This window comes from Cyrtonyx montezumae, unplaced genomic scaffold (assembly GCF_038088225.1).
Source record: "Cyrtonyx montezumae isolate F1298 unplaced genomic scaffold, pur_monq_1.0 scaffold_14, whole genome shotgun sequence".
Classification (NCBI taxonomy): Eukaryota; Metazoa; Chordata; class Aves; order Galliformes; family Odontophoridae; genus Cyrtonyx; species Cyrtonyx montezumae.
In genome coordinates this window covers 7,457,231-7,484,562 of record NW_027071870.1, presented here as the reverse complement: position 1 = coordinate 7,484,562, position 27,332 = coordinate 7,457,231, and the positions used below count along the sequence as shown (strand labels likewise).

Sequence of the window (27,332 nt, the reverse complement as noted above, 5' to 3'; positions counted from 1 at the left end):
GCTGTAACGCTGTCGGGTGTGACGGGGCACGGGAACCACGGGAACCGCGGGCACCGCGGGGCGGCACCGCTCTCTCCCGGTTCTCTTCTCCCGCAGCGGCAACGAGCAGCATCCCCTGCCTCTCCCAGCTGGGCCGCGCGCTCCGCCCCTCGTGATCCCGCTTGAGAAGGAGGAAAGGGAGGAGGAGGAGAAAGGCCGAGGCAGGAAGCGGGAGGTGGGGGGGGAAGGGCCGCAGCACCCAGCCCCCAACGGCCCGGCCTGCGCCAGCACTGCTGTTGCCGCGGCAGCCGACGTCAGGAGCAGCCGAGGCGGCGATTGGCCCGGGCGAGGCGCTCCCGACGGGGCCGGGCCCGCCCGCTTCCCTCATTGCCCAGCGGCTGCCGGCGCCGCGCTGCCTCAGCTGCGCCCGCCCGGCCACGTCCGCGCCGGGGCCATGGGCTGCCCGCTGTTGCTGTTGGCGCTGCTGCTGCTGCCCTGCGGCCGCGCCTGGGACAGCGGTGACCTGGAGCTGTTCGACCTGGTGGAGGAGGTGCCGCGCAACTTCTACGACTTCCTGGGGGTGCAGCAGGTGAGCGCGGCCCCGCGGTCCAAAGCGCTCCTGGAGCGCGGCCCCGCCGGCCCCGGGCGCTCCGTGCGGCCCGAACGTGGTGGGATCCCCCCTCCTCCCCGCGCCCGCCCGCTTCGGGCTCCCGCGGCCCCGCGCTGTCACGACGCGCCAATGCCCGGCCCGGCCCCGCTGCGTCCCGCCGCCCCTAGCCGTGCCCGGCCCGGCGCCGCCTGTTGCTCCTCCGCCTCGTGCCTGCGGCCGGGCCGGCTCAAGGGCTCCCAGCTCCGCGCACCGCCGTTCCTCGCCTCTCCCCGTTCTGCGCGGCTGCCGCTTCTCTGTGTGACACTGCGCATCCCCACGGGCTGCGGCTCCCGCTTTCCTTCACGCGTTGCCGTGCGGAGGGCTGCGGCCCTTTCCCGCGGTGGCGGCTTGTTCCTCTGGTTAGTTTCCATGCTCGTGTGGTCTCGATAGGAACGCCAGTTCCTGCACTGCGATCCCAGGTTTCCCAGTCTTGCTGCCCCTTGACGTCCCTAACTCGTGTCCTTTGTCTTGGACCCCACTTGATGTCCTCCTTCGTCGTCTGGGTGCTGCATTCTGCGTGGGAATTCTGCTCACCTTAGTGACCCATTCTGCAGTCAGTATTCCTCTCCTCAGGAGTTAAATATGGATTCTGTATAACATTACTTCACCAGTCCCCAAGAGGTGTTTATGCTGGTATCTCAACTGTATCTCTGTATTGTGGGTGATGCTGCTGGATGAACAGCTTCCTTGGCAGCTTATGGTCTGGTCTGATACAGCCCTCAGTTATTGAGGATAATAACTGGGTCTTCAGGTGTGTTTTGTTAGGGCTGTGCCTGCAAGGAGAGGGAGGGCTTTGCGGCATGGAGGGGTCCCGTTCTGGGAACTGTTGGCTGTGGTTGTCTAATGGTTGTTGGAAGATGTGGTCATCTTCATCTCTTTCTTTTACTCCTTAAGCATCTGGCATTAAATACTGAGGAATATCATCATGTGTGCAGGACAAGGTTTGTGGAGAGTGCACAAGGTTTCCTTTTGTGGGCCTGAAAATGTGGTGTTCAATTTTTCAAGTGCAGTTTTAGTGTTTAGGTAATGCATGGATACAGAACTTAGCGTTTCAGTTAGTGGTGCTTCTTTCTGCTGATATCATCCGTGACCTTTTTGTCTGGTGCTGAGAAGGTACCATGCACAATAAGACTGACAAAATATAATGTTACTTTTAGTAAGAGGATTCTCTGCTACTTCGTACTTCTCAGGTTTTACAGGATGATAGAAGATCTTAATGAAGAGCTCAGTTCTCCTTCAGTGTGTAACCAGGGAAGAAAGTGTGATGATGCAAGCCAGAGCAAATGAAGGTTAGGCTAGTCACAAGAATGGGCTGTTCGGCCATGTGTCATGGCATCCTGAGCTCATGGCAAACTGTATTTTGCAGGCATAGTGGAATATTCCTGTGATTACTGTAGTAGAGTATGCTATGTCAAAGTTGGTCTTTAACAGAAATGGGTGAGTGCTGGAAGGAACTATATAGGTTTACAGGTCTTCCCACATTTTATTCTTCTGCCCCTGCTGCATGCTTCTCCAGTGCTGCCCTGTCCCAGTGCCTCAAAATCTGGAGCAGGGCTCTGGCTGTTCTGGTTTGCATTGATGTGTTGAATCACTGCACTGGTTGGAGTTACGGTATGGGGAAAGTGGCTGGTCCTGTAGTTGGGTCTGGGAGTGCACGAATCTTGAGTATCCTGTCTTGGATGCCTTAAAACAAAGCGCCCTTTTACCGTAGTGTGTGCTGTTTGCATGTTTCTCAAGGTTTTCTGCTATTTTTAAAGCTGATTTAGTATACGCTGGTTATGTTGTATGTCAGTGTTACGGACTGGCCACTGACTACAGTACCCAGAACATTTTGTAGTTCTGGTATTGGTGGTTGTGTTCCTCTACACTCAGGTACCTGTTCTTCCTGGGACTTCAGCACAAGGAGGACAGGCCTGTGTGAGTATAGCCTTAGTGGCTGGGCCTGTGGTCTGTTTCATAATCTCTCATCCATTTTTTTTATTATTATTTCCTTCTCTCGCTCCGTATTCCTCTTCGTGTTCGTGGCCTTGTACTGTCTTAAGTAATCCTGTCTGCCTTCATGTATTCATGGGAGAGGAAGGCTCTGAGCAGGATACAAGTTCTGTATCAAAGGTGCAGTTGTCAGTCCATGCTTACTAACTGATATAGTTCTACAAACGCAGCGTATCAGGGTGCTGCGTTTCTCTAAATGTGTCACCTTGTGGCTTGGAAAAAAATGTCAGGGACAACTCTGATACATCTATAAGGCATTAAAGCAGTTTAACTTTTGATAGGGAAATAGTGCTGGCATTCTGTTGTACTTCATGTCCTATACCTCCTATGCAGTGTCCAAAGCTGATGCTGACTTCGTGTGACAAGGTTCAGAAAACACTGTGGCTCTCTTGCCTCTGGCTTCATTTTCCCCTGGAACTGAAGAGAAGTAGTGACTTCTGTGTAAGTCTCTGCTCACTGGACTAAGAGTTCTGCATGATGGCTTTTAAAAAGCCAAATTACCTGAAAATCTCATGGCATTGATGGGTAGCTGCTGTCCAGCACTGACAGCTGGCGTGTTTTACAACATTGGTGGCTGAGATAGAAGATGATCTGATGAAAATAATTTTTATTCTGAATGTGGAATGACAGAGGTAAGACTTGAGCTGTCTCAGTTATTTCAGTAACTGTCATTAGTGCTTGATCTCAAGCAGAAGTTGGCTGAGGTATCTACAGGTGCTCAAAGGGTGGTGAGGTTGGAAGGGACTTCTGGACAAGGTAATGGCCGGGCCCCAAGCTAAGTACCTGGATTATGAAGTATCTAATTATTATACAAGGACACAATCTATCTGTTAAGCCACTGCATGTGGTAATAACATAGCATATATAGGAAAGAGTTAAATTGTTACACTTTTATTACCTCTGTTTCGAACAATTCTTGAATTGTTATGCCTTCATATTTCTTCAGTTGTTCTTAAATCGATGATGTGATTTACTTGAATGGCACATTTAAAAAGTTACCATTGTAAAGAAGTTTGTCCTAGTAAAATGTGGAGACTAAGTTAACCTTTGACTTCAGGGAAGATTGTATTTCCACATCCCTCAGTTGGTTACTGAAGTTGTGTCCAAATGGGGAAAAGAGAATCAAACCCTTGACAGCTCAGGTGTAATAAACACTTCAGTAATCACTTCAGTATGGCCAGTTCTACACTGACAAAAAGATGAGGAACAGAGTATACATACGAAAACTCAGAGGAAGCAGTTGCATTAACCAGAGGCTGTGCAGACTTGGTAGCAAAATCACCTTGTTACCTGAGAGCGAGAACATACAAAAATGATTTCAGCTTTTTTGGAAAAATTCCAGGAAATCTGGTGGACAGCAGATCAAGCACAGATCAAGTTAATTGTACCATCCCATGCAGCTTTTGCTGATTGGTACTTGCACAATACAGTATGCTCTGGGTGAATCAGCTTGGTGTCGGCTGAGCCTCTCAACTTTGTGCTGAAGTATGCTGTTGATTAGGACTGTTTATATGACTTCAAGGGAATTACTTGCTCCTTTACTGGTTTTGGCTTGAAGTAAGGAAAGTGCTACAGGCCTCTGATGCCTTGTGAAACTTTGTGATATAGTTCTACAAGAGTTTTTATCAGAAAGTTTTTTTTAGGAAATGTTGCTTGTTTGCGTTAACAGCACTGCAGCATGCCGATTCAATGAAGATGTGTTAAAAACATGTGAGCTGTGTTGCTAGGATTGGCCAGTGCAGAGAAGTGTGTTCTGTCTCACTAGGACCAAGGAATTTCTGAATAAGGCTGTGGTTGCTGCTGGCAGTCAGGTAAGGGAGCAGGTTTGTATTGGAAGTTCTGCAGGGCCAGTGTGAAAGCAAACACAGTGCTCCTCCGAGCATCCTTTGATTCAGAAGGGGAGTTCCTGGCACCTCAGATTCCTGAGGAAGACCTAACACATGACTTGGTACCAACTGTGCATAAATACATAACCCTTTAAAATTTTGAGAGGTCTTTTCTTTAATGTTCTTATCTTTCTTGTGATGTTTACTTTGAATTTATTTTGACAGATCTAAATCATTCTTGTGGCTTTACTGGAAAAGCTGAGAGCGTTGTATCCACGTCACTGCCAGATTGTGGATCTGCTAGATGACAGCGTGGCACAGGCACAGCTTCATGTACAGAGCCTGTAGTCCTGCTGCCTGTAAGCCACAAGTATGCAAGCAGCTCCAGAGAGTGCTAGATGTGGGGAGCGATGCCTCGGGATCCTTTAGCTGTAGGAAGCCGCAGTGTCTCCAGAAGAGCTGGTGGTGGTGGGCTTGTAGGCCCTGCAGAGACCTGGAACAGACAAGCTGCTGTGTTACCTCAGCAAGCAGTGCACTGCAGGCCCGTGCCTGCCGAATGCCTGCCTGCTGCCAAGGAGCTGATGCTGTACTGTTTGCATTGCAGGGAGTTCTGCTGCTGGGCTTGTTCCAGGCTGGTTGTGTGGACTTGGTGGCTGGTTGTGCTCCCAGTATGTGTCTCACAGTTCAGTTCTAGCTGAAAGGGAACCACATCATCTGCTCCAGGACTGCTTCTTGATGCACAATCAGTGGGAACAATAAAAAAGTTAGCTTCATGTGATAAGAAATTGAGGTAGATGCACCTTTAAGGCTATCATTTATGGCTTGTGCTGAATTTTCTCTCTTGGCATTGTCTTTTAAGAACCTTACCAGAAATGAGCCCTGTGAGAAATGACATGGCTTTTATCATATTACCAGGCATGTGATGGAGTGCTGTATCTATTCAAGGAATGCTCTCAATCCCTCAGCAAAACCAGCCTATCTGCACAGCCTTCTGTCTCCCCAGGCTGGCAAGGTGCACACCAGCAGGACGAGGCAGGGGAGTAATGAGGGATGGCCCAGACACTGAGCAGTCTACTTCTTCCTCATAGTGACAAGATGGATCACACTCTTGAGATTCATTTTGGTTTATCTTCTGTCGCTCAAGGCTGTTCTCATCCATGATGCTTTTTAAGGGTAACAAGTGTTAGTAAAGTCATCTGCAGACTTTTCAGGGAAAACGTAGGAAAACCTAAATTCAACCTAGATTGAACCTAGTACTGGTTCAATCAAATACTGGAAGTATTTGGTCTACTGAGATAGAGCTTCATGCTCTTGCAGTTATGGCGTGGCTTTCTGAGATGGTCGTGTCAAAACTATGAGCTTTAGGGTATTCTTATTTTGTTTTGTAAGATTATTTTGTCTTTGTGTGACAGTTAGCTCTGTGACTTCAGGAAGGCTTGTGCCACATATCAGCTTGATGTCTCACTACTGTATTTGAGGAATTAAAGTTGCTGGGCAGATGAAACACATGAAACAGCTCAAATTCTTGATTCAGAAACCTGTTAAGGTTATTCTCTATTTTGTGTTCAGAATATATATTAGAGAGGCCTGGTAGCTCTGGAAGGCTTAGACTGATGTACTGTTCATCACGGAATTGGAGTTCTGTGTCCAAAAGAAGAAAAGAAAGATATGTTTCCTCATCTCTATTGCTCCAGACTGTCAGAAATAACTTTGCTTGGAAGAATTGCCCTAGACAACCAGTTGTGACAACTGTGCTAAGATTTGTAGCTGAAGATGATGCAGGATTTGGGTTTTTTAATTTATTTATGTTAAAGCAGCAGCTTACCATAAATAGCTTAATATCATGCATTCTGTGAGCGTGCTCACGCGTTCCTGTGAATAGCACTCCCTGATGTTTGTTGTTTGCAACTGAAATACTTAAAAACAGTTGAGACATCTAGACTTGTAGAACTTGTTGTTTCTAGTAAATGCATTTGCTATATTGTTTCCTAACTTTCTGCTTGAATGTTGTCCAAGGAAATCTGTTCTGTTGGTGTATTATTATTATTGTTATTTTGGCTTTGACTGTAGTTGGCTACTTTCTTAAAGACACTAAAATGTTTCAGAATTTACCATTGGAGGTAGTTTTAAACATTTACTCTTGACTTTCCCCAACAGCTTGCTTACATAATACTTTATAATTTTTTTCAGGTTTTATTTTTTCTTTTTGGCTCTGTAGGGAGATGGATGCATTACAGCAGCAAACGGCCGTGCTTGGGAACTGAGAGATCTAACAGTGTGTGGAGTGCTGTGAAAGGGGTGAAATAAGGAAAGCTTGTTTGCTTATTAATTTGGTCTGCAGCAGCAGTAATGTCGTAGCCGCTTCTCTCTTAACTCTCCATACTTTCTGCTTTGCTGGTCCTTTAAGCGTGTATCCATAATAGCTTGGTTTTCAAATTGCAGGAATAAAAAACAGGCTAGTTTAGCTCCTAGAAGTTCTGCAATTTATTAGCAATTCATTGTAGGGAACAACCAATTTCTTGTTGAGGGTAACCTGTGGTGGCCTCTGCTGCTTATAGAATGTTTTATGCTTGTTATGAATTCCTCTCCTTTGCTGGAGTTCTCCTGTATGTGCCTATGTTGGTGTCTAAACCACAGCCATTTTGCAGTGAAGATGAATGTGTTTTTTCTGATTGGCTCTGAGAAAAGTACAGTTTTAAAGGAGGTTTAGAGGTATATGTGTTGCCATTTTAACTTAAGAACCTGGCCAGATTTAAAATGAACGTTCAGCATTTAAAAATGTCCTTCAAATGAATCCGTGCTCCTGATGCTGTCGGCAGAGCTGCTAACAAAGAGCACTGATGCTGCCACACAGCTGAGCTGGGGGGATGAGTGTGAGCAATGACAAAGGGGTTTTCTTCTGTAAGAACAGGTCTGATGTTAACAGAAATAAATGGAGGAAATTAATGTACACCTGAAATTAATGTACACCTGAAATGTTGCTTGTTTTTCATGGTCTCTTAGTGGACTACGAAATTGATGCAGCATTTGAAAGCCTGCAGTTTTGCTTGTGAGTGTTCTTGCTTTTGCTTAGCAATATGCTGTGCCAGTTAAAAGCTTGGGCTCTTTTCTTTCAGTGTTGGATCCCTGAACAGTTGTGTGTACCCTTGTGTGTGTGCATCTCTCTCTCTATATATATATGTTCTCTGAAGCTTTAAATTATTTTTTTTTTATTTTTCATAAATCTAGAAGATCGCTGTTCTGTTGGTGATTTTTTCCCCCATTTTTGTTTGCTTGGCTGTCAGCCTTGTTTGGGTGTTACAGCTCTGTATCAAAGTGATTTTTAAACAATCCTAATGCATGTGGCAATACAGTTCTGCAGTCAGCGGTCTGAATGTAGCACTTTACAATAGGGTTTGTAGCAGGATGTTGGAAGTTACTGGGCTCTCATCCAACGGATTGCTTAGGTGCAAATTTTTTGAATGACTTGGCTCACAGGCCTTAGAAGCTGCTCTTCTTGGTGTCAAGTAATCGAGTGGTAGAATAAGAGCAGAAGAGAATTTGTGTAGTCTCCCATTTCTGTTAAATCTGAAATTCTTTCTTCTCAGTGTTAATCTGGCATTGCTGGGGAAAAAAGAATCAGAAGACATGTAGAAGTTGCTGAAATGTCACTCTTCAGTCTTTCGCTGACTAAAGAGTGAAGGAAGAACTAATGGAGTCTGGCTTTATCCATGGGCTGCAATTCTGAAATGCTGCTGTCTCAATGTGAAGTGCTTTTGCTTGTTTAAGAATTATTCAGTGCTGATAAGCAGATGAGAAAGCTGTGAAGTAGCCTTACTGTGCTGAGATGAGCAGTCCTTCTTTAAGGGGCAGTAATTGTTATTGTAGAATCATTTAGGTTGAAAGGGACTCCTAAGATCAAGTCCAACTGTCATTTAACATTACCTGTCTGCCACTGAACCATGTCCCTAAGTGCCACATCCATGTCTTAGTTAGCCCTGACACATTTTATCCATGAGTCTGGAGCCTGATCAATGCTTTAGTAGTTTCAGACTGATTTAAACTAATAATCACCATTTCATAGTCAGTGACTAATTCATATAGTCTCACCTTATGGAACACATACAGCTCTTCTGCTCTGGTGTCAGAGCATATGCCATTGAAAGTTTTGTGACAGTTTATTAGTAATTGTTTTATTGCATCTTGTGTCTAATTGCAGTGTTACAGCAAAAAAAAAATTAATCTGTGTAGGAGCCTCTTCTCATTTCTTTCTAAGAATTATTCAAAATCTTCTTCAATGGAAATACAAAATCTCAAGCTTTTATTTCAGTTGTTTAAAAATTAAATAGTAAAATAGTTTTCTTACAGAAGCCTCTCTTTGAGTACAACATATTTCTGTGAGTTTGTAATGTGTGTTGTTTGTAGTTTGTTCCTTTTTTTTTTTTGTACTCAGTACTTTTTCTGCATGACAAGTGAGCACAGCAATGTTCAAAATGAAATTGTGAACTCAAATGTTGGACTGTATCAGTTGGAACACAGCTGGAAGGTGTCAGCCACTCAGCTATGTTTTGGTATTTACAATGGTGAGAAAAGAACAAATCTCTTCCATACATAAGTTAGACCTCACTTTTATGTACAGGGTATAACTGGCTTGTGTTCAGGTTCAGATACACAGAACAGAGTTCCATGCTGTAATCCATTTAGCAAATCTTACTGGCTGCTGTGTTAATACTCGGTGCTTAACCAGAAAGCTGTGTTAATTCTGCACGCAGAAACCGCTTCCCTCCTGGACAGGTAGAGCTGCCAGCTCCAAGTTCTGTTCTGTAAGCATGGCTTAGTTGCACTTCCAGTGGAGTCAGCACACTCAGTCTGGCATTCACTCACCAGTGCCTACTCAAAGTGTGTACGTCACCTATGGACCCTGAGATTTCACTGTGTGCTCTTTCACTTTGTGTCATCGCTTAATGTACTGAGTATGGCCTGTCCCAGCACCGATCCCCAGCAGAACACCTTTGAGCTGCCTTTGTATCTACTCTGAAGGCCACTGAGCCTTGCTTTTTGTATTCTGTTGATTAGTCTTCTATTTGTAAGATGCTTTCCTACCGTCCTCTGGCAAGGTAGTTTCTTGGATGATCTGTAGTATGCAACATTGTCAGAATCATTCTCAAAATTGGTTCATCCCATGCCTGCTGAATCTTCTCCTTGTCCTCTTACTGTTGTACATGCAGGGCTCTGATTGTAGAGCTCTACAATTTTTTTTGGTTGTGTATTCAGCTGATTCTTTGGGAACTGGCAGTAAGCCACCAAATTGCCGATCTAGTCATCGTTCACTTGAAGAATGCATAGTTTTCTTGTCCTGCTTTTTCTCGTGTGCGATTAAGTATGTTCTCTCAGAGGCTCAGGCCTTTAACTAAGATATTCTGAAGGGATTCTAGAATATGTAATCCGTTTATGTTAGTTTTGTTCACTCTAGTAACTAGTGCTAACTCTCTAACCTCAGTCCTGGACAGTGGCTCTTCTTTTGAGAAGGTAAAAGGGAGGCCTTAGGTTTGTATTGTTTAGTTTCAGGATTATGCGGAGTTGTTCTCCTCCCTACTCCCTTCTGTCGATGAAACCTTTATACCTTGCTAATTCTATGGTTTTATTAACTTAGTCCTCAACAAGCTTCTTACTGTTTGGTGAAGTTTATCTGTTTGGATGCAATGAGATTACTTACTTTAATTGGTTTCTGCCAATTGTGATGCTGCCCATTACTAGCAACGTTGTTGCTCATTTCTGCTGGCTTAAGTAAGAACTTGGTTTTGCTTTTATTTTTTGATGTTATAAACTACTGTGAAAACATTTTTGTCCATTTTACCATTGAACTGTTAAAGCAAAAGACAGTAGACAGCTATAGTATACTATAGAGTATACTGTTTATAGTATACTATCACTTCTGCAAGCTTTTAATACTTACCAAGGTAAGCCTTGCAGCAGGCGATTGGTTCAAGTACATGAACTTTAAGTTAGCATATTAAAGCTAACAGTTGTACTGGGTGAAGTATTGCAAGGGTTTGGTGCAGTTCTGTAATAAACAATTTTCTCTTTCTGCCAAATACGGCGGAACTGACTGTTGTTCAGGTACTTGATTATAGTACAGGATAAACTTATGCTTGTAGGTATTACCTTAAAATAATTAGACCCTGGATGCAGTCCTGCCCTTTGCTTCCATGCTGTTTGAGCACCTTGTCTAATATCAAGAGATGCAAGTTTGGGGGAGACTTGATTTATTTGTTATCATCTGTATTGCTCCACAGAGAGATTGTTAGAGAACCCAGAAGAACGGACAATAATTAGTGTTGGGTAATGAAGGACTAGAGTGGGCTGCATTTTCTGGGAAGTCCAGTTTTGTAGGTACTGTGTATTCGGTGCAGAGTTCAGATGGCCTTAAGGTCACACAGATTCAGGGGAGAAGGGTTGTTGGTGAATGTTCTCTAGTTTGAGAAGTTATGATAATTGTAGAGCTGTGGATTGTCCTGAGGAGGCTCCAATTTGTCGCACTGTGACAGCAAAGTGAAATATGTTAAGTGCAATTAAACATCATTTAGTACTGCAGCCAATCGTTATCACATGTGCATTAGCTTTATCTCAATTTTGTGGTAAAACCAGAGTGTTGAATTCCATCAGATTTTGAAGTTGTAAGTTGGAGTAGAATGTATTGAAATACCAAAAGTTTGAGTAATACTGCATTGTCCCTATAAAACGGACACACAGAGAGAAAAATATACTTGAAGTAAAAATCCTGTCTTAATGATAGGAGACTTTGATCCTGATGTTACATTGTTTTTTAAACCACAATGTTTTAAAGATTGCAGTACAGAATATTTCTTTGCATTGATTTGAATTTGTGCCTGAAAATAAGGAACAGGATATAAGTAAGCACTAGAACTTGAGTTAGGACACTTTGGTTTAAAGTGCTCTCTCACTGGTTGCCATTTTGCACTGCAGCATGTCAGCTTCTCATTTGTGAATATAAACATTGCTTAACATTGAATACAGATGTCGTTTTCTTTCTTAGATAGAATTTCATTCATCTTCTTTGAGTTTGCTATTCTTAAAAGTTCAGCTTTTAACAAAGAACAACTGAAGTACTCTGTTGGTTGTTGTGTTTTTTGTTTTTGTTTTTTTTAATAAGGAAAACTGATACGTAGTTGTGGGCATGATGTCTTCTTAAATTTCTGTCCTAAAGAAAGGCTGTAAAACTTGTGTTTCTTCACTTCTGAAGTATGTAAAATGCAATAAAATAGTTTCTGTACTATTTTTCTCACAGACTAAGACCCTGCCATTGAATTTCCCCCATCGTTAGCAGGTGCTGGCTGTCCTGTCTGTTGTCAGGAGGAGGGTCCCACATGCCAGTTGGCTGCACCTCAACAGATTGATACTGTGGCCAGAAAAGAGAGTTCCGTCCTCTCTAGACTTCTTAGCTGATCAGTTTAGAGCTGCTCATCACACCTTCATTTTTTTTAGGCTAATCCGCTATTTGCCAAAAGCTTTACAGTTTTTACTGGGTATCACAGTATTTTAATTAAAAAGGTTTTTTTGTTTTTTTTTTACCTCATCCTCCATATTAAATTCCTCTTATCAAATTCTTAATCTCAGAATAGTGATAGAAAATGAAATAGTTATCTAAATGTCTTCTCCTTTGCTGTGCTTGAGCTTTACCATCCACCAAGACAGTCTGATGCTGGGGCTGCACAGTGCTGCTTTTCAGTCAGGACAGAGGATGTGGTCCTGGTGGCCACAGTGAAGCATCCCCAAGCTGACTAATGCTGTGTTGTCAAGGCTTTGTAAAGCCCTCAGGAACCTCCTGCATTGTGTTCTGTGGTGGTTGTCCATGCAGCCCCTACAGCTAATGACTACTCTCTTCTTTGAAGACAAGTTCCATGGCTTTTGCACTAGGTTATTTTTTTTTTTCCTTCTGCTGTGTTTTTCAGGGGTAGAAGCAGTGAACAGTCTAACAGTACTGCTTGAGTATATACTGTGACTTGTCTTCTCATTTTGTTTTTTTTCTCCTTCCATCTCCTCATTAAGAACTACAGCTATTGATCAGAGATACTGTAACTGTTAAAGCTTGCTCTAGGTTTTTTTTCCTATGGTTGTGTTCAGTGCATCCTTTTGAGAAATCCGCAATTAGCGTGAATGCCATCTAGTTCAGGAAAAAAAACTAAGGATTTTTATTTTCATTATTATTTTTTTAGGTCTCCAGAGCCTTCTGTTTGTCACCTTTGATCATGGAGGTTGTCTTTCCTTTTTATTGTGTGGTTGGTTTGTTGGTTTTTAAATGTATTCCTGCAGCTGTCATGTTTTACTGTAGCTTTCACTGCCCATCATAAATTCAGTCTTTCCTTCCAGCTCAGGAGCTGAAGTGGTTGTGTGCACCCTGGTCAACTTACATTTTAATTACTTCAAACAGTCTCTTTGTCTAATCTCTGTACTTTCTGTAGCTAAAGTTTCTGTCTGCAGTTGGTGTTGGCTTTTCAGTTGGGCCTTGAGACCAAATTGCTGAGCAGAAGGCAGTTCGCATCATCTCCAGCTTCACGCTGCCCATGGCTTTAGGCTGTGTGCTACAATCTTTCTCCTGTATGTTCTCATTTTTATACTTTTTTTTAATTATCATATATTTTTCCTTTTTTTGTCTCACTCATGCCATTTATTGAAGATCCTTTTTTACTTCTCCTTGTCAGTGACAATCCTACTCTTCATCATCCTTGCAGAAGAAATAATTACCCCAAGTTTTGTAATGTATGCTTTTTATTTCTTGTCTCTCCACAGTTATTCTTGAACAAATACTGGATATGGTCCCAACTTCGATGTATAGGTGTTATACCAGAGGTTGTTTGGAAAGAGAGTTTTTCACAGCTGTGTCTGAGGATTGCAGTAACACAGCATCTCCTGGCATGCAGCTGGGCTCCTAGGCCAGCGCACAGGCCAGGTGTTTAGCTCACCCCTTCTCATGTGGGCAGTGGGGTCTCTTTAAGGAGAGGCTGCTTTCCCGTGGCACAGCTGTGGCAGATGCTCTGTGTGAGCTGCCCTTGGTAGAGCTGTCCTGGTTTGTGCACAGTGCAGGTATGTCTGAGCCCTGCTAGGCAGTGCCTGAGAGGAGTATGTCTCTCTGCCCTATGGAAGTACAGATAAGGATAAAACACCTCTGGTACAGGGACTATTTTTTTTCAGTATATTTTAATCAAGTAATAGTTGCTTTTCCATTTTTACATTTCTGTAGCAGAGGTTGAATTCTCAAGCTCCATTGTGGATGGCAGGCACTGTACTCTCTAGGACATTGCCATGCAGTCTTTGTCAGCTTTTGTCATGTTCAGCACAGCCAGGTGGCTAACTGCTGAAGGGAAAGTCCAGTGAAATAAGGCAGTGTGCATGGGACAGCAGGTAGGGAGAGACAACAAATGCAGCTCATAAGTGAGGAAGTTTCTTTCAGAGATATTTCAAGTTGTGGGAAGCCATTGTGGGACTGCAGTAATTTGAAGCACTATATGTGAAAGTGATGGGTGACTGTGGGAGTAGCTGTGCCCTAAGTCACCCATGGGCAGATGTGGAAGTCATCAAGCTCTTGCAGTGTGGCTGCGTTCTGCTGTTGCTTTATTTGCTCTGTTTCCTATTTATTTCATTTGCACAAACCCTCCCAGTTTTTGGTGTGGTCGGTGTTGGTTTCCCTGCAGGTCACTGTTGATTGTGTCAGAAGTCTCAGCGTTCCACAGTGACTGCTGGCAGTTATCTCAGCTGTGGGGCACAAAGAGGCTCCATAGCTGCATACCTGCTGCACGAGATGCTGCCAGCGTGATGTGCTGCTGCCGTTTTGCCCTTTCTTTTGAGATGCTGCCAGTAGACAACATTGGGGCTGGGGAGATGGTTGTACTATTCCCTCTAATTTCGTTGTGGTCTTTCTTCTCGCAGCCAAATTTGGTATTTTTCCAATGTAAACTATAACATATGTTATTGCTTAAGATTTCTTTTTGCAATGAGACCTTTTTGTTCTAAATATAATGATGAGGAACATGAACGTAGATCTTTATTATGTGCAATTCAAGACAAAAATGGAACCTACAGAAGATATTTGGAAATAATTACTGAAATTACTGTGTGAGGCTTTTGAATGCTGTAGAGCAAAGGTACAAGAACTTCAGTGATGCACTCCATAAAGCTTTTCAGTATTCTATATTTATGGTTGTCTCTGTGCTATAGTGATCGTGTAATCTGATTATTGAGATTTTACATGTTTAAGCTCAGTTTTGGCTTCTTACCACTTGATGGCAGTGAAGGAGCTAGTGTTGCCAAGCAAAGGTTCAGGGCAAGACCCAATATGAATAACAAAAGAGGAGGTACAAAGGAAGCCTCTGACATTTAATATTGTTCACATTTCTAGGTGATATTACATATAGCACAAATGACAGTAGAGGAAGAAAAGCCTCTAGATGGAGCTTCAGTTCTTCCAGTGGGGAAGAGATTTTTATACTTCAGTCATTTACTCCTATTTATAATAATTATTTCAAACAGCAACTTTCCCATTTGGGAATGGAATGACACCAGACATGATCAATAAGTAATATCAGTGCTTCTGCTGTTATAAACATACTATCCTTCTGGAAGAGCATGAAATTCTGCTGTTTCTCTCACTCTTCAAATCCTGATGTCTCTCAATGTTTTTTTGAATATTTGGGTATTGGTAGAAATATGTTCTACAGATTAAGTATTGGAGTAATTATTCATGATTTTTTTTGTAAGGTTAGTTTGATTTATTTTATTATTTTTACTGTTGGGCCGGAAAGTGGTACATGAAGAGTAGTGCTCAAATTACAAACCGCCCTGCAGTATTTCCTGTTGTGCATGGTGCGGCCTCGGTGAAGGAGTGTTTGCTGTAACGTCAGATATTGCAGTGTATGTGTGTTTGAGGCCCTTTATTAGCAAAGGCTCTTTCGCACTTCCTACACCCATGTACACCTCTTGCCAAGCTGGTATGGGGAAATGAACCATATAATGGCCCCGCTATAGTAATTGGCTCCACATGGGTGGACTCCAGTACACAGACAAAACCTTATTTGAAGTAATTGGTGCTTTGTGTAGGTACAAGGGTCTGTACATGCAGATTTATTTTGGATCCTGGGTCAAACCTTGGCATTAGTTAAGGTTTCAATTTCATGCAGTGTCTTTGACATGTAAGTGATTTTGAATAAGTATCAAAAACATCCATACAGATAATAGCAAGTGAATTGATGGAACTCATTCATTTAAAATCCACGTTGCTGTTATTTTGCAGTTATAGTTTTTGCTTGAACACCGGTGGAAGAAGTTGGCTTGTTCAGTTTTGTGGAAGTGCAGCCTGTTACTAATTATAGAAAATACCGAAAAACCAAATGACGACTGTGTAACTACTAAATATCTTAATCATTAATAAGATTGTTCTAGTTCTGTGAAAGCCAGTGCTGTGAAAGCTCATGCTCAAAACAAAACAAAACAAAAAAATCACAGGAGTTATGAGACATTTACCTTCATTTCAGTTGCCATTCTTATTTCTAAAAAGCATTTTTAAAAAAGCACTTCAGTGCATCAGTTTGTGTGCTGGCTGGTGTCTGTAAGCCTGGCTGAAAGCCTTGTGAAATTGAGGCATTTCTTCATCATTGGTATTGAAACGAGTTTCTTATCGGTGTGTTCTGAGTAAAATTTGTTAGAGGATAACGAAGTGTTCCTTTGTCACGTGGTATAAGTTGGCTGCGTTTGTTTTCACATTGAACCACAGCAGCTAAATGCTTCCACCAATATGACTTTAAAAGTACAGCATGCTTTTCCAGCTGCTGCTATTTGATTTCGAGCAATTTGAAATTTGAAAGCTACCACCAACGTTATCTGAGCATTTGGAACATGAAATCAATTTGTTTTAGTAAGTTCGTGTTAATCTTGCTCTGTGTGCTTGCCAGGTTGAATGGCATAATTGCCAACAATCAGATACGGAAAGAGTACACATGCATGTGCACATTAAGCTTTGTTTTTGTAGGTGATTGTCTTCAGCACATGTTAACTCTACAAGTAGTGCTGAGGTAGCAGATCCCCAGAAGTAGTGTGTTGTTGATGTTGTGTCTCCTTGCCTGGTGGAGAGCTGCAGATAACGATAAAGATTTCATCTGTGTTAAAGACGGCACGTTAATTTTCATATTTTAAAAATCCTTTAGCTTCTTCCTTTTCTTGTATGACTTTTTGCTTTGAAATCTCCTCTTGCTTATATTCTTGTACTAATGCTATCATCAAAACTCTGAGGCTGCTCGATGGCTTTAAAAACCAAAAGCTTTTGGTGGCATTTTTATTTTTCTTTGTGTGCTGAGCAGAGCTCAAACAGTTGCTTCCTGTTTCGGTTGAAGGAACAAGCGAGTTCTTGGAAAAGGCGTAAAATGGCAAAAACTAGCAACCGGTGCGTGGACTGAATTGTCTCGAACGTTACTGGATTTGGAACAAAGAGTCAATTCCGCATCTGTGGGCAATGCTGAACCCCGCTGTTGATAAGTAAAATGCCGTGCCGCAGCTGAAGGCTGATGCTAACATGGAGCTCATTCTGACTCCTTCATAGCCGTGGAAAAGATACACTGATTCTGATTTTGAATGGGTGAGAATCATCTGAAGTTCCCCTTCTGTGGAAAGACCATCAAAACGATTTTATTTTACTTCAGGAAAATCTGATGATATAAAGCTGTGCGATAGCATCTCTTGCTATAGTGCTTAATGAGAGGAGGATAAATAAGCTCTAAGAAAGAACTTAGAATTGCTGGTAGAATTAACTTTTCAGGTTTTTGTTTTGTTTTACTGTGAGAGCACTTCAGAATTTTAATTTCATTGTGCTGCAGCACATTAATGCAGCAAGCAGCCACGTTTTGTTTGTGTGCCTTTATTTGATGTTTGCCTAAATTTCAGACCAATTAAAGAATTCCATAGATCTTTTCAGGGAAGAAAGCAAGAAAGAAATTTCCTTATTTTTTGTCTTACCACTAAAGCTTTTTTCTATCAGATTTTACTTGAACATTAACTGAACTAATATCCATGGGTGGTTGTCTTTGAAAAATACTTTTGTTTTCATTCAGTTGGTACAAACAGTGATAGAGAAATAAGAAACGTTACAGTTGTCACACATCCTGATGGGCCATGATCCTTTTGTCACTCCCACATTTCTGAGAGGTTTTTCCTCTCCCCCTGTCCCTTGCTTGGTGTCACTGAGGCTTATTAGTTGAAAAGAGACAAGTGGCAATGGGGACTTTTTCAGAAAAAGGGTACTTGTGTCAAGTCTTTCAGGTAGAAAACATTCTATAATGCATGTATATGCGTTTGTAAAGTTGATCTGGGATGATTATGAAAATTGTGTCCTCATTTCAGTTTTTCAGGGAATACTTGCTGTGTTAGGAATCCATTACAAATAGGACCTTTTTTGCGGCTCGAGATCAAATATAAACAGATTTTCATTGGATAAAATAAACTGTACAGGTATTTAAGTCTGAGTCAAGGTCTGTAAATAGTGCTGGATCAAAGCTTCATGCCCTGCTGTCAATCTGGGGCTACGATTCTCCACGTGGGTCGGCAGTAGCTGTGTCTGACTCTGTATAAGTATGGGCGTGAGTCCTGGGATTCCTAGTAACATGCAGAATTGCCACGTTCATATGGAAAATACTGCTTTAATTTAATGCAAATTTAAATTGATCCATGTGGGAATAGTGTTGGTCTTTATTTTAAGTAATTCTTTTGTACTTAATTCTTAAGTTGAGGAAAACTCTGACCAATATAAACAACATGAAATTGTGTTTCAAAAGCACTGCTACAAATATGTACATTCTTAACCTTTTTTTTTTCTTTCCATTTTTCTCTTTTGTTTAAAAAAAATCAAAGACTTAAATTGTTCATGTTTATTTGGCTTGACAGAGCTTGTCTTCCAGGGTACGTGAGGCTTTTTAATTCTTACACAAATGATTTATTTTGCAATGAGGTGCAGGTTGTGCAAAGTACAGCAGTACATCTTGTGTTGGTTCGTGGTGCCCAGCCCTTTGCGGCCGTCCAATGCTCCGGGGTTGTTTGCAATACAGTGTGCCCCCATTTGTTTTTTGACAAGATTCCTGGTACTTTTGATTAAAAAAATAAAAAATAAAATAGTGGTCTGAAAGTAGATGTCTTCATCTGTACTTCTGGAGTGCGCTCACGTGTGGAGCAGTAATACTGAATTATTAACGAAGAGCTCCGTTGCACCTTAACGAAATTGGTAATTAAAAAGCTGAGCCTGTTTCTCATGTGGCTGCCATTATTTTTAGAATCTCATTACTTTCATTATACTTGAGAGATTTTGCAAGGTGCTGGGTCTTGTCCTTCTTTGTCTGAGGCAATAAAAATACATATGCCTCGCAGAACGTGCCCGGGAAATGCTTCTGGGGCTTTGGTGGCAGAGCACAGCCAGCCCTGCAGGAGGGCCCGCAGCTGCCTGGGCACCGTGTGTCATGGGATTGCCCACTCACAGCCGGGCTCACCTGATGTGGTTCTGCCCTGTGCACTGCCCTAGGGGTTGGCCAGGGGCTCTCAGATACACCGTGCAGGTGCCACCTGAGCGCAGCCTCTGTTGTGCTTGGGAGTAAGCCTGTCTGCTTTATGACTGACTGAAGATCTGCGGTTTGGAATGGCAGGCTGATAGCCAGCCAGGCTGTCCTGCAGTTGGGTGGAACCTTTTAGTGTCAGAATGATTCTTCAGAGAGCATGGGCTTATTATTGCAGAGGAAAAAGACCACTGTTGCTTTTAAGTTGGCATCTAAAGCATGTCTGCACTGCTTATGCATGGGTTGGAAATCTTTTTTGCATTTAGAATTGACTTATTTTTCTACTATTTCCTACAACAGCCTTATGAAAAATCCTGTACTGCAGTGCCACTTCTAAAGACTTAGACAAATTTCTGGGGACATGTGCTGTAAAATTACTGAATGTCAGTTTTCTGAATGTCTCAAACCATAATTTGGTTTCTTTGTGCTTGTTCATTGTGATGATTTTAAATTCACTACGCTGTGTCCTACATAGTCTTTATTCAGGCTCAGGGAGAGATCTGGCACCGGTACACCTTCAGGCTTCTGTGCTGAAAGAGGCCGTTGTCTGCAAAAACGGTAACCTGTAGGTGCTGAGGGTGTTGGGGGGAGAAGACTGCGGGAAGAAGCAGCTCCATGGGTAAAGCAGTCAGATGGAAAGTGCCCCTGAGGACGGGATTCTGCTCTTCTCTCTGCCACAGAATTCCTATGTGATGCCAGGCGAGTCGTTTAAACGGAACTTTTCCCAAGTGGTGACTAATTGATTTGAGTGCTCTGCAATTCTGGTTGCATAATTTGAGATACTGGGGGCTTCTGTGCAGAAATAGAGAGCGCTTGCAGCTGCAGCTGAAGTCGATTGAAGTCTGTCCTCTAAGTATGGAATGCTGTTTGATACTAAGCACTTGGAAGAATCCTATCTGTGATAAAATTAGCACCCGGGATAGCTGTGCCTCATTTTGCAATCAAAAAAAAAAAAAAAAAAAAAAGATAGTAATGCATGCTTATCTTAAAGTTACCACAAAGGTGAATGATGCTACTGATGAACTCTGGTGCCATTGTGATAGGCTTCAAAACAAATAACCATGTCTTCAAAACGTGTTTGAATAGCATATGGTGACAGGCAGATGAGGCCACACGTGGGCAAATGTGTGCAGAACTGCACTGAGTAGCTCTCCCTGGGCAGGCACTTGTTCTGTGCAGCACTCAGAGCTGGGGCACAGCAAGAGGAGAGGCTGCAGGGAGCTGTCCTCCCAAACCCTCACCTGCTCCTTGACACCATTGCTGTCTTTGTTAAGAATGAGCTTTGTCAGATTTTGGGGTTTGTTTGGCACTGATGGGTAGAGGCAAACTGTAAGGAAACAGGCTTATGTTAGTCTCCTCCTTCCTTTCTTTCTGTTTCTGCAATTTCATAGCTCTGCAGCAAATGTTTCTCTTATTTTGGTCAGTGGCACTTAGCTATGACTTTCAGAAATAGCTTTGCAATATTTCTGCCGCAGCTATTTTAAAAATTATTACTATTTTCATTTACTTCTGAAAATGTCTTTCCCCACCCCCGTGAGTTACAAAGGAAGAAATTGCATCTGGCTGATGCAATTTCTTGGATTCGACTCCATGGCTGATGTTATGTGATAGAGGGAAACGTGGCTTTGGCTTATACTCAAAGGATTGTCAAGAGTGTTGCCTTTTCTTTTCTTATTTTCTTTTTTTTCTTTTTCCATGCAGCAGCTTGCAGACCTGCAGTTTCATTTCTTTCTTCCCTGCTTGTGACAGAAGTTACTAAATGTTCTTGCTTGTCTGTTGATCCTTCTTTAAGTCTTGACTTTCTGTTTATAACTTGAAAACGTGGGGGTCATTGTGCTGCATGGAGAATTTATCTTTGTGGCCACAAGTCTTATGTGAAGCAAAACTTTTCCTTTTGGTTTTGAAATGCTTCACATTTATCAGTGTTTCTACCAGAGTCTGTGGGATCAGAGTTTTATCTCCCAGCTTTCACTGTTATCTTTAATGCTGATAATCCTGTAATCCTATGTTGAGAGGCAAGTAAATGAATTAGTAATAGTCACTATCTTCTGCAGTCAGTTGGCTGAAAGAGCTTTCTGGTAGCGTAGTTAATGAGATGCAACCTGTGCCAAGTTTTTATTGCTACTCACTCAACTGCTAATTCCTCTTTTCCATAGGCATGGAAGAATGCATACTTTTCCCCTTTATTTTGATCTTTCCTCCTTTTGCAGTCTGTCTTGCTGCTGGCTTGGTTCAGCCCCCTCTGTGGTTCCTGCTTTGGCTGTGTCTGTTGCAGGGTGAGGAGGCAACCAGAGCCCACCAGTGTCAGGGGAGAATTCCTCCTATCTGCTTCTTGCTTCTGATGGTGAGGAGATGAAACTGGAGATGAGGCACATGGGTGTATTCCTTTCAGCTGTCCATCTCTGTATCTCCATCGTGACCCTACGTTGGGTCTCTGTGGGTGAACACTGCCTTTCTCAGTCAGTGGCTGGAAGACAGACCTTACCTTACGTTTGTTCTATTGCTTGACTTCAGAGGGTGAGAACTATTGTTTCATCTCTGTCATCCCTGTGGCAGTATTGCTGGGCTGCTTTGCTTCCCAGCAGAAGGCTTGTTATGCTGGAATTATTATCTTTTTTTTAAGTCTGGGTGAAGAGTGGAGTGGGTGCATGTGCTCACACAGCTGTTTGATAACCACCGACTGCTGCAGTGTGTTGCACTGGAAAACACTTAAAGTAGACAAGGAAGTGTTTCCTCTGCACTGATCCTCTCAGCTTATGCCCTCTGTACGTCCCTGCTCACTCACTGCCTCCTCTGGACTTGTCTGGGAGGTCGGAACATGTGGTTTGGCTGCAGCCTCAGGTGGAGCTTGCCTGCTGCAAGGGGTTCTCCACGTGGGCAGAGCCTTTAGTTCTGTTTTGTTCTCCTCCTGGCTGTCAAGGGGGGATGCTTATGGATTCATGTGAATTACTTCTTCCTTTCCTGCGGCAAACTGGGTCTCTCCAAGACAGTGCAGGAAAAGAGCAGTAACTGCTTGCAAGGAGTGGTTTTACGGGAAGCAGAGAAGTGATCATTCTGCCTCTCATTTGGGCACATGCAAATTTCCTTCTCTCACTTGGCTACACTGCAAACACTTCAATCCAAAAAACAGAGCAGTTTAGGGAGCAGTGTGCAGTGTCTGCCCACAGCTGCAATGAAGTGTGGGAGGCAGCCATCTTCCTTCAGGGTGGTTTGACTCATTCTCACTACAGATAATGTCAGCTAGGCTTTCTCGGTGACCCAAGTTTTCTGTATTAAGTTATTAGTGAAAGGGAGGGGCTGTCTTTTAAGTCAGTTCCGTCACAAGTCATGGAGTATGAATGGCTTTTCTCAAATAAGGACAAGATTTTTTTCATTTTTACTTAACTTTTAGTTGTACATTACTTCATTGTGTGTGAATTTTAATCGATTGTTCCTAATGGTAAACTTGATTTCTTTATCCAGATTCCTTTGAACATCTGTTGGCTTATTTACAGCTCATAAAGACTCTGACAGGTTTTGTGAATAGTCATTTGTGATGTCCATGTCCTCTGCTTTCTGCCTTATACCTTTAGCAGGTGTGTCTCTTTTTGTGCCAGCAGACTGAGCTGGTGCTGTGGGGCAGAGCTCTGGCTTTCAGCTCACTCTGTTAGAAGGGTGGTTACTTCCAGTAAAGTGGTGAGCTGCAGTAAGGTGTAATCCGTTAAGCTCGTTAGAGTTTAACTGAGACGTTTTTCATTAGGTTTTAGGCTGGGTTGCACCTTACATACAGGAATTTTGCTGATGCTGGCATCTGTGCTACAGCAAGTGATGGAGGGCATTCCTGTATTCTTTCAAGGAGGCCATGTACTAACTCAGCAGTGAATTACTGTATGGGTAGTGGCATGTTACAACCTCCCTGAGGTCTTCTGAGTCCCGAGGTAGTAATAGCTCATTAAAATGGTAGTTAATGAGTATAAAGGGATCATTATGTGACTCCTTTACATGGTGGGTAGGGCTAAATCCTAACTAGTTTGGTAGTAAGTAGTCTAAATAAAGATGGAAGGAGATTGATAAATGCTGCTGGTAGTTATTTATAAACCTGGCTACTTAAAGCACTGTATCTGGGGGGTAGTGGAAAAAGAAAAAACCCACCCAAATACATCTTGAGTAAATTAATAGCTGTTTCTGAATGCCTTTTGGAGTTTCTGGAGGTGTTCACATCCTATATATCTTAAAGTTACTTTAACATAGCTTGTGATGAAATGTCTGAGAGCATTTTGCTGTTTCTGATATTTTTAAACTAACAGCAAAATGCTCTATCAGTTGGTTTGAGGAGAAAGGAACAGAGGAAAACCCCTCTATTATTTTATTTATCATCCTGAAATCAGTAGATATTTTCTGTGCTGTGTGCCAAAAATAAATGGTGAAGCAATTATTTTTTCTGAGAGAGAGAGGAGAGAAACATTCTTGTTATGTGATATTACTCAAGGAAAATATAACTACACATGAGACCTTCATGATCTGGTCACTTGTTTATGCCTTTCATTTAGTTAATGTTATTTTCTGGAGAAAGTTAATAAGGATTTACCCAGACCAAATATGTATTTTATAGTAGATAATGAGATCAGGAAGGTTTTTGTCTAAAGTTCTTCCTGTCTTCTTCCATACTCTGGAAGGACAAACAAGCCACTGCAGACAGAGGTGCACTGAGATCTCAAAACTCAAGTTCAGACCATTTTTAGATGTTTCTAAGCTAATAAAAATAGAATTGTTACTGTGAAAAAGCTGCTTCAGCAGTATTATATTATGGTACAGGAAATGGCTAAACAATGGGAAACAGAGGATGGAAGCAAATACTGCGTTAAAATGTGCAGCATTTTGAGAGAGGTGCCCCTCAAAGTCAGCTTTGCTTGGATATGGTTTACTGCAGTATCTCAACCATATCCTCATTTAGATGTTTTTGCTGCAGAAATCAAGTATATATTTAAAATACACCAATCACAGAGCACTTTTAAATGAAAAGTTTCATTTGGTTTAAAATGTTATGCTGTTCGTTGGAAATTCCTGTCTGCTTTTTAACTTCACCTGGTTTAGAACTGCTTTCCTTCTGATGTTCCCAAGGAAACCTTGCTGATTGTGACTGTCTGCAGTGCCTTGCTAGTCTTAAAGCTCATAACTGATGGAGAAAGTCTTCTAAACTCAGATTGTATGGATGATGTATTAGTGAACGCTTACTACACAGTGATTTCCATAGTAATTCAGAGTAACTGACCTGTAACAGGAAAAAAAGGAGTATTGCCTAGTGGTTCAAGTCATGGAGCCGGGCCCACTGCAGTTCACGTTCATCAGACAGGAGTGCTTCCTGGCACCTCCTGGTACTGCTGCTCCTGTCAGTGACCTCTGAGGTGCTGTGAATATCTCAGCACCTTCTGGCAGGAGAAGCTGTCGCCTTTAGTATGACAAGAGTGCTGTCTGCTGACAGACACTGTAAATCCAGTTGAAATATTGTCAGTGTAATTATTAAATTGATCATCAAGGAGTTATTTGAATCCTAAAGTACAGGAATGTTAGTGATCTACTGTACCCTGCTGTGACAGAACCAATTAAAGCTGAGTCACACCTGATGAATGTGTGCAAGATCAGCCCTCCGTGGAGGCTCTGTTGGACTGTGCTATGGTGAGCTAGCAGTGCTGCTGGGAGGTTTCCAGTGCATCTACCCTGAGCTGCTTGTGTCATTATTCAGGTGCTGCTGCTCAGATGTGATGTGGGGCAGCTGCCTGGCACGTGCTGTTGGTGTCACAGCTGTGCCGAGCTACTCATGCAGGCAGCAGCATGCCACTGGCTGTGAGGGGCTGGCCATTGTGTCCGGGTGCCGTCCTGCACTTGTGTCGTTGGTGATTTCTGTCCACGTGTGGTCCATTAATCTTTCCCTTACGAAACTAACAGGGCGATTCTGTGGTTTGTCCTGATCTTCAAAAATTATAATACTGTTGAACAGCATCTTTTGCAGGTTTTCAAGTCTGGTGTTAGCTGGTTCAGTAGCGATTCTGCAAATCAACTAGATGGTTTAATACTGAGTATCAGTGGGCGTGGGACAGAGCTCCCAACCTCCTATTTGATACATCTTTTCATTTTTTGATAGGATGGTTCACTACCCGAAGTATGGGCTTTTTCTTTCCACCTTGCTTTGCACCTCGGTTTTATGTTACTCATGTTTTTGTCATTTGGTTAAAGAGTGTCATGTATTAAAAGAATTACTTAAATTGTGAAAATGACCAGGTAGCAGCTTTTATTTACCTGCTCTAAAAATGAATTGTGAAGCTGAGGAACAATTAAAAACATAAATTAGAGCATGGTTGGAACATTAAAGACAGCTGCGGAGGTATACTTGTTTACATGAGTTTTTAAATTAACATCTGTGTGTGGATGTGACAAAATATGTATGATGGAAGTGTAGGTGTCAGTGTCCTTCCCAGCCAATGGAGCTGAGGAAGTTACCAACAAATAGATGACGTTTATTTTGGAAATAGATATGTGCAGGGATTGCTCAACGTGTCAGTGCTGGGCTGATGTGTAAGGAAGAGGGCAGATTTTAACAGCTTCTGTGTTAGAGATAAATGTTCTCTAATGGCTTCTTGTATGGCTTTGTGATTTTTTTTTGCCTATACATCCTGTATCCTGCTTCTCGTGTACCCTTTCTTTCCTCATTTTTTTGGACATCAGAATTGGAAGTTGTTTATAAATAATTTCAAAAATGTAAAAAACCTCACATTCTTACCAAGGTTACAGGTCAGTTAAAGATGGAGTCACAAAAGTGGCAGCAACAACTCAGGTGGCATCGTAGTTCAGTAATGAGAAAGCAGCTAGAGCTGTGTGTAGTTTTTTATTATTATTACTATTTTTTTTTAAATTTATTTTGGTCTCTTTTTTCCCCTCCTGTAAGACCTTCATCATTAAGTCTGTGGTTGTAATCTACCTTTAAAATTTATGCTTAAATTGAGGTCTGGGAAGTGGTTGCTTGAAGGGGTAGAGGAGATGTGTATGAGAGTATGAGTCAGTTGTGCCAGTTCTGCTGGCAGGTCGTGATGGGAATGGGATAAGCAGTGGAGGAGAGGAGAGAAGGTCCTTGTATGGGTGTAGCTTTGCTGATTCTGATTTCCTCTTAATTCCTTACATACTTAGAAACATACTAAAGCTGAAATGTAGCATGAAAACTGTATAAACAATCAAGCAGCAGCATATTTTGGGGATTACATAGAAGGAGGGGTTGGAACTGTCAGATCCAATACCCGAAAATCTTCACTGCTGTACAGTGGTGCTCCACAGATGTGTGAGCACAGCACAGTGTCCGCTATAGCGAGAGGCAAAGGTGTTGAGCAAGAAATGCTCTGCAGAAGGCATCATGCTTTGCTATCCCTGCTCACCTGGGCTGTAAAAGCAGAAGTCTTACTGTGTAAACATACAGATAACATTATATAAATATATAAACAATAAATATATAAAATAATAAAAACAAAATAGCATTCATAGGGGGAAAAAAAGTGAAATAAATGGAAGATACCTACTTATTCCTTCCTTTTGAGCTACCAGAAAGAAAACCTAAAAGAAAATAAACCCTAACTCTATCAGGATTTCAGATTAGTTTGTTTTGGCTTGAACAATACATATATCCTCAGATATATAATACAATACATTCTCAGATATTGTCTGGGGGCTTTTCTCCATTCTGAATTTTAGGGAGTAATTCTAAAAAACCTGAGAGAACTATTGAGTGTTCTCTGCGTTTCAGATGCAAAGCTCACGTTAAATTGTACCTTACAGCTACACAGGACAGTGTTCTTTTGATTATTCATATCTAAATAATCAATTGCTGAAAACCTAAGTAAAAAAGATAAAAAGCTAAAAGAGTTTCAGCAGAGGAAAAAAAAAAAAGACAAATTCTGTTGTTCAAAATGGTCAAGAAAATCTAAGCCTGTGTAATTGTGCACATGTGCTGAAGAGAACATTCTTTTTTTGGTTTCTCAAGCATGAGGCAGCAGAATTTTCATTCATTTGGCATGCTAGGCTGAAAACAGAGTCTTCTTTCATCTGACACACTCCCCTGGAAACAAGCATGCCAGTTAAGGGATTGTGCCAGTTATCAGAAGCCTACAGGAATACATTGTGCTGGTTTGTATTCATTTTCATTTCATGAATTGCTTTAAAACTTAGCAAAATAAAAAAGCATTAAAACACCATTTTAGCATTATTTTTGGTTCTTACATATTTCCCTGCTGTGCTGTTATTCTGTTTAAATCAATGGAATGTTGAGAGATGCATGGC

The 27,332-nt window shown here is 42.1% G+C and overlaps 1 protein-coding gene across 1 annotated transcript in view; it reads left to right on the top strand.

Moving 5' to 3' along the window:
- Positions 1–433: 433 nt before the first annotated feature.
- The window catches only part of DNAJC1 (DnaJ heat shock protein family (Hsp40) member C1), a 91,483-nt gene continuing 64,584 nt past the window's right edge, over positions 434–27,332 (top strand). Inside the window, exon 1 of the mRNA XM_065731387.1 lies at positions 434–568. Within this exon, the coding sequence (XP_065587459.1) occupies positions 434–568 (135 nt within the window). The remainder of the gene's footprint in view (positions 569–27,332) is intronic.